The 7,939-nt window shown below is 33.1% G+C and overlaps 1 protein-coding gene across 1 annotated transcript in view; it reads left to right on the top strand.

The window, feature by feature from the left end:
* The window catches only part of slc44a4 (solute carrier family 44 member 4), a 32,850-nt gene that overhangs the window by 20,268 nt on the left and 4,643 nt on the right, over positions 1-7,939 (top strand). The window contains exons 14-18 of the mRNA XM_016567453.1: positions 1,663-1,765; positions 3,778-4,037; positions 5,531-5,625; positions 6,534-6,637; positions 6,727-6,800. Of these exons, the coding sequence (XP_016422939.1) occupies positions 1,663-1,765; positions 3,778-4,037; positions 5,531-5,625; positions 6,534-6,637; positions 6,727-6,800 (636 nt within the window). The remainder of the gene's footprint in view (positions 1-1,662; positions 1,766-3,777; positions 4,038-5,530; positions 5,626-6,533; positions 6,638-6,726; positions 6,801-7,939) is intronic.

The following is a 7,939-nucleotide window of genomic DNA, read 5'->3' as shown; positions in this document are numbered from 1 at the left end:
GAGTATGGGTCACCATACTTGGCCACATGTCACGTCACTTTTCACTTTTTCACTTTTCACTTTTCAATATTACAGCGAGAATAAAAGTTACGCTTTCTTTCTTTGCGTGAACATTTGGGCGGTGTTATGCAAATCTTCCCACATAGTGACGTAGATATGTGGGGGCGTGTTAGAACGAGCCGTTTTAGGTATGTGTGGTTGACTCTTAACTTTTATAAAGAATATCTCTTTGGATTTGAGACTTTAGTCTTTGCAACTTTACAGATCTTCTTTATGCACCAAGAGCTTGTAACACTCCAAAGAGAAAGGAAAACTTGAAATCGCATCATATGATCCCTTTAAGATAAGATTTATTTCCCTTTATAAACACCTTAAAATTACCTTTATAAACACATTAAAATTGTTTCACGTTTCATTTACAAATTATTATTTATTTTGAATTATATATTTTAAAACTTTTAAAAAAAATATATAACTCTTTTTTTAATTTTCAAAGTAAACTATGCATTTTTAATTCCTTGTTACAGACATCCCACAATTTCACCACTTTGATAGATAAACATTAATTTTTTAAATATTCTTCCTTAAGTTGCCCTTATGTTTTTTAAACATCCATTTCCCAAAGTTTTTACTCTCATTTCAACTGCCTCTGAATATTTGGGAAATAAATGTTATGTGATTTTTTTTTTCTTCAGCCTTTTCAATTGTGAAACCAACCAGATCACCAAATTTTAAAGCACAAAATTTTATAATTTTTAATTTAATTTAATTTAATTTTATAATTTTTAATTTAATTTAATTTAATTTAATTTAATTTAATTTAATTTATAATGTAGTAACGCTCTTTCTGTCTCTGTTGTAGTGATTATTCTGAGTATCGTCGAGGCCATTCTGCTGCTGGCGTTGATCTTCCTGAGGACTCGTATTCTCATCGCCATTGCTCTTATTCAGGAGACCAGCAAGTAAATAAACACACACACATTGGTTTTACTTTATTAGTGAGGACGTCTCATAGTAGTTTTAGCCAAAACTTGCCCAGAAACACACACACAAACACCTTAGTGCTCATGCATTGCTCACACATGTGAAATATTCTCATAGCAGAATCTAAAACTGATCACATGAATCATATGATCATGTTTATGTTTGAATTGAAATAAAGAAGTTTCTGTTCTTCATTTCTGTTTATATGAGTTTGACTTGAGGAGTGAATAAAAATGTGTGTGTGTGTGTGTTTTCAGGGCGTTGGGTCACATGATGTCGACACTTTTCTATCCCATCGTCACGTTTGTGCTGCTGTTGGTGTGTGTGTCGTACTGGGGAATCACAGCGCTGTATCCTTCACACACGAGTGTAAACTGATCTAGATCAAAGCATCTAACAAATGAAACAATGTAAATGTAAACAGCCAAATAACTTTTAGATGTTTATTTTGTTATAAATACCAATAGATCTACTTCAAATGAATGCATCACCAATTATCTCAGTGATTTTGTAGCACTGAGATAGTGTTATAGTTCTGAATGAGAATTTTATGAATTCGTTTTAATTAAAGTTTAGTAATTGTGTTGTGCTTTTGTCATTGTGTGTATGAATGTATTGTGTATTCATCATGTTTTCACGTTTCATATGTTGTGAATCTTTAACTGAGCGTGTGTTCAGATATCTGGCCACATCAGGCGCTCCTGTCTACAAGGTCGTGGCGCTGAACACAACACAGGGTGACTGCAGCGTCATACGAGCCAACGAGACCTGCGACCCGGAGGTCAGAAACACACACACACACACACACACACACACACTCTTGAGAATTTTTTTTTTTTTAAAGAAGTCTCTTCTGCACAGTGAAATATTATTACAATTTAAAATAACTGTTTTCTATTTTAATCTATTTTAAAATTTAACTTATTCCTGTGATCAAAGCTGAATTTTCAGCATCATTACTCCAGTCTTCAGTGTCACATGATCCTTCAGAAATCATTCTAATATGCAGATTTGCTGCTCAAGAAACATTTCTGATTATTATCAATGCTGAAAGCAATTGTGCTGCTACAGATTTATTTATTTATTTTTTTTGTAAAAATCATTTCTCGTTCAAAGTTCAAGTTCAAAAGAATAGCATTTATTTGAAATGGAAATTGTTTGTAACATTATAAATGATTTCATTGTCACTTTTGATACATTTAATGCATCCTTAATAAAAGTATTAATTTCTTTAAAAAAATAAAATAATAAAAAAAAAATCTTACTGATCCAAACTTTTGAATGGTTGTGTAACTCATAAAATTCCTTAGGCGTAATAAATAAATAAATAAAAGTATGCAAATGAAAAACAGATTTGAAAATCAGACTTGATTGTTGCATTATATCTTGCTGTATTTTATTGAAATGTTTTAAATAATTAAAAAATGTAATTATTTTGTGACATTTAATTTTTTTTTTTTAGCAAATTCACTTATATTGTTTTCTACATTTCTACAAAAATAAAAACAAAATATAAATAAGAAATGAAAATATGCTTCAATGGCATGTTTTTTCCTATCTTTTCGCTTTTCTTGTTATATGGCCAAATCAAAGGTCATCATAGACCATATTTAGCCCTGGTTTGGGCATCTCCGGTTTAAGTTCACATTGAGACATTGAGATCTCCTGTGAAACTCTAGAGAAGAGAAACCCTCATCTGAGAAGCAGGAGACTTCAGTCTTCATTTAATCTTGTTTATGAGGAATCGTTGAGATCTGAGCGAGATCTCATGTGTCTCTGTTTTTCTCCACAGACGTTCAACACTACGCAGTATCCCACGTGTCCGTCGGCGCGCTGCGTCTTCATTAACTATAACACGGAGGGTTTGTTCCAGAGGAACCTCTTTAACCTGCAGATCTATAACGTGATTGCGTTCCTGTGGTGCGTGAACTTCGTCATCGCTCTGGGTCACTGTACGCTCGCCGGCGCCTTCGCTTCATATTACTGGGCCTTCAGCAAACCGGCAGATATCCCAACATTCCCTCTGATCCAGTCCTTCATGAGAGATGCTGAAAGCAATTGTGCTGCTACAGATTTATTTATTTATTTTTTTTGTAAAAATCATTTCTCGTTCAAAGTTCAAGTTCAAAAGAATAGCATTTATTTGAAATGGAAATTGTTTGTAACATTATAAATGATTTCATTGTCACTTTTGATACATTTAATGCATCCTTAATAAAAGTATTAATTTCTTTAAAAAAATAAAATAATAAAAAAAAAATCTTACTGATCCAAACTTTTGAATGGTTGTGTAACTCATAAAATTCCTTAGGCGTAATAAATAAATAAATAAAAGTATGCAAATGAAAAACAGATTTGAAAATCAGACTTGATTGTTGCATTATATCTTGCTGTATTTTATTGAAATGTTTTAAATAATTAAAAAATGTAATTATTTTGTGACATTTAATTTTTTTTTTTTAGCAAATTCACTTATATTGTTTTCTACATTTCTACAAAAATAAAAACAAAATATAAATAAGAAATGAAAATATGCTTCAATGGCATGTTTTTTCCTATCTTTTCGCTTTTCTTGTTATATGGCCAAATCAAAGGTCATCATAGACCATATTTAGCCCTGGTTTGGGCATCTCCGGTTTAAGTTCACATTGAGACATTGAGATCTCCTGTGAAACTCTAGAGAAGAGAAACCCTCATCTGAGAAGCAGGAGACTTCAGTCTTCATTTAATCTTGTTTATGAGGAATCGTTGAGATCTGAGCGAGATCTCATGTGTCTCTGTTTTTCTCCACAGACGTTCAACACTACGCAGTATCCCACGTGTCCGTCGGCGCGCTGCGTCTTCATTAACTATAACACGGAGGGTTTGTTCCAGAGGAACCTCTTTAACCTGCAGATCTATAACGTGATTGCGTTCCTGTGGTGCGTGAACTTCGTCATCGCTCTGGGTCACTGTACGCTCGCCGGCGCCTTCGCTTCATATTACTGGGCCTTCAGCAAACCGGCAGATATCCCAACATTCCCTCTGATCCAGTCCTTCATGAGAGCGCTGCGGTAAGACCCATGAAACACCAGGCCAAACAGATCTGCTGGAAAAGTGTAGAGTATTGGTGGAAAATACACCGGTTCAGTTCTAACCATATGAAAGAGTCCGTCAGAGCTTTTTCATTTTCACTTCTAGAATGTGACATACTTGCATACAAGTGATACAAAATATTCAGGGGGAAATAAAGTGATGCAGGACATTATTAATATAAAATGTATAATAATAATAATAATAATAATAAATATGATATTTAATATATATTTTATTAATTGTTTATAATAAAAATGTTAAATAATGACTTAAGATTCATAAAATATGTATTCATATTTATTCATCAGGATTTAACCTGCCTATGATGATAATAATAATAATAATAGTAATAATGCCATGTAATATAATTTAATTTATTGTTTGTAATAAAAATTCAATACAAGGACTTAAGGGTCTTAAAATTTGTTCATTTTCCTTTTTTATCAATTTTTAAAAAATCAATTTATCCATTTAACCTGGAGATAATAATAATAATAATAATGCAATTTAATATAAACTTATATATTGTTATGAAAAATGTATACAATGACTTAAGGGTCCTAAAATATGACTCAAATATTTGTTCATATTACTAAAATATTACCATATTTTGGTTTGTGGTTGTTAGCCTGTGATATTATTGGTTAATATTATTTTTATTAAGTCTTGATGATGCAAGTATAAAAGAAAAGACATTTCAAAAGTGTTTATAATAGAAAAGCATCAAATTAAAAAGTGCACTGATGCACTGATCACAGTAAGAGCATAAATGTTTTTTTAAAGGGGTCCTATTATGCTTTTTCACTTTTTCAACTTTAGTTAGTCTGTAATGTTGCTGTTTGAGCATAAAAAAGATCTGCAAAGTTACAAAGTCCAATTCAAAAGGAGATATTTTATTTAACAGAAATCACTTTTCAAAAACTACAACGAACGACTCGTTTGGACTACAACTCATGACATTTCCTGACCAGGCGCCGAGTGCTGCCAATCACTGGCTCAGCTAACCAATCACAACACACACTGGCTCAGCTAACCAATCACAGCACAGACTGGCTCAGCTAACCAACGTGACATTTCCCGACCAGGCGCCGAGTGGTGCCAATCACAACACACACTGGCCCAGCTAACCAATCACAGCACATTTCGTATTTCAGAAGGAGGGCCTTCATTTGATACAGGAACTATTTGAGCCGTTCATGCCACACTGGGGAGAGTGGTGTTGTAATAATGTAAAATATGTGAAAAATAATGTGTTTTTCGAACAACCTAGTATGAGAGCCTGTTCTAGTACACCCCCAAAACAAAATCAAGACTTTGTAAAAGAGCATAATAGGACCCCTTTAAGAAATCACTTGTTGTCACTGTGATTTGAGCCTCTAGATGAATGAGGTCATGAATGAAGTGTGTGTCAGAATGTGCCTGTCATGTTTCAAAGCCACTGATTTCATCCTGCTCTCTTGATTTCTGTCAGGTATCACGTGGGCTCTCTGGCGTTCGGCGCGCTGATTCTCACGCTGGTGCAGATCGTCCGGATCATTCTGGAGTATCTGGACCACAAGTTCAAAGGTCAGTTCTGCACTTTTAGTCTTAATTTTTTTTAAAGATTTTTTTTCTTTTCTATTTAGTGTGTCAGCTCTTTTGTCCTTCACTGCAAAAAGTAATTTTCTTATTACAGAATGACAAAATATCATGTCTTATATCAAGATAAATGATTCAAATATAAAAGGTATTTTACATGATAAAATATCAAGTAAATGCATCTTGATTTAAGGATGTTTAGATATTTGTACTGGAGAACAAGACAAAAATACTGAGGAACAACACTTTTTGTTGGTTTATTTATTTAGTTTTTGTATTAAATTCATGTGCATTTGTATTGTTGAATGACGTCTTTCATCAAGCATCAGTGCAAAAACAGATCTTTGATTAATTATTTTCTGATTCTGCACCACTTGTTAATTTAGTATTTATGTACTATTATAGCTTTTTTTTTTAAATAATATGAATTAGTTTTTATTTTTATGTTTTAATTTTATTGTAATTTTTGTTAATTTTGTTATGTGCTTTTGTCATTTTTTTTTTTTTTTTTTTAATATTACTGTTTAGGTTTAATTTATTATGTTTTAGTTTTGTTTAATTGTAATAAATACAATTTATTTCCAATTAGTAATTTCATCTAATATTTCCATTTTTCATCTAATATTTCCATTTAATTTTATTTCAGCTTTATTTCAAGTAACAAAAATGCTTTTAATAGTTTTAGTTTTAGTTAAAGATAAAAGCCCTGTTCTACATATAAATTAGCCACATACAATTTGGTTCTCAAACACTGTATAAAAATGTGTTTCTCTAGATTGACTTGCCATTTATTTGTTGTTAAAAACAGCAATATTTATAATCAGTCATGAGTTGATATACCATGTACCCTAATCTGAAGTTTTATTTAAGTATACTGTGTGTGTGTGTGTGTTCAGAGGCTCAGAACCCGTGCACGCGCTTCATCATGTGTTGCCTCAAATGCTGCTTCTATTGTCTGGAGAAATTCATCAAGTTCATCAACAGGAACGCTTACATCATGGTACATAAACTCTCTGACACATACTGTACACATAAAGTCATCAGCTCAATGAATAAATGAATAAATGTCAGCATTTCTCTGATTTGTAGATCGCCATATATGGGAAGAATTTCTGTGTGTCCGCTATGAATGCTTTCTCTCTGCTCATGAGGAACATTATACGGTGAGACGACAGTCTGGAATCATCAGTGTGTTTATTTCTCATCAATTATTCTCAGTTGTTGATTGATTGAAGTATCCGCATGTGCTCTAAAGAATCTAGAAATCAAAACACTGATCTGAAAAACCTATCAATCATATAAAAACATCAAGAACTAACCAGACGCATTGCAATAAGATTCCAGCGACAAGCAGTTTATATTGTACAATCCAGAAACGACCAATCAGTCAGAAATCACAGCCAATCAGAAGAGCAGGTGGGCGGAGTCTCTCTCTCTCTCTGCAAGTGCACTATTGCAACAAAACAGATAAAGTAAATAATATAAAACCATCTTAACATTATTAAAAATACATACTGAGTGATTGATACAATCTATGTCATAAAATAGACTTGTTTGTTCAGATTGCGTTCACAGTTTTTTCGTTCTTGTTTTCATTTATTTTTAAGATCTGAGGTAAATTATCCAGCGTCGTCTTCAGTGTGGCTATAAAGGTCAAGCAGAATGATATTCAAATTCACATTAGATACTTTTAACATTAAATAAATAACATAATCAGCACCTGAGATGATCAATGTCATGTATGTTGTTCCATCTGAAACGTCACAGAAATAGAAACGGTTATAGAATCGCTCGTCATGTATCGCTGCCACGGCTTTGTTGTTTCTGCCACAGAATAAAAAAAATATTTTTATCTCACAATTCTGACTTTTTTCCTCAGAATTGAGAGTTTATATATGGCAATTGCAAGTTAAAAACTTATCTCACATCTCCAAATTCTGTTATTGTTGTTATTATTATTATCCCGCCATGGAATAAAACACTGAATTCAGAATTTTTTCCCACACAGTAGGTTGTTTGCACATGACGTCACTGATGACGCGCGTAATGCAGCTGGAGGGCAGGAAGTGATTTTTCTCCATAGAAATCACTAACAAAACTCAAAATGCCTGTGTTTTGCGTTGTTTATGGATGCTCAAATTGACCAAACCAAGAAACCACAAGGAGCTTTTATCGTGTACGAAAAAGTGTTGTTCATAAGTGGGGAAAAGTCAAGAAATTGGTTGAAAAACGCAGGAAAAAGTGGCTTGTAAACCTGCGTCTGCGGTCGGGAGGAGCGGAGCCGGATAATGCTCGTGTGTGC

Source organism: Sinocyclocheilus rhinocerous, unplaced genomic scaffold, assembly GCF_001515625.1.
Source record: "Sinocyclocheilus rhinocerous isolate Xijiao unplaced genomic scaffold, SAMN03320098_v1.1 scaffold422, whole genome shotgun sequence".
Lineage (NCBI taxonomy): Eukaryota > Metazoa > Chordata > Actinopteri > Cypriniformes > Cyprinidae > Sinocyclocheilus > Sinocyclocheilus rhinocerous.
This window is presented reverse-complemented; position numbering and strand designations above follow the sequence as displayed.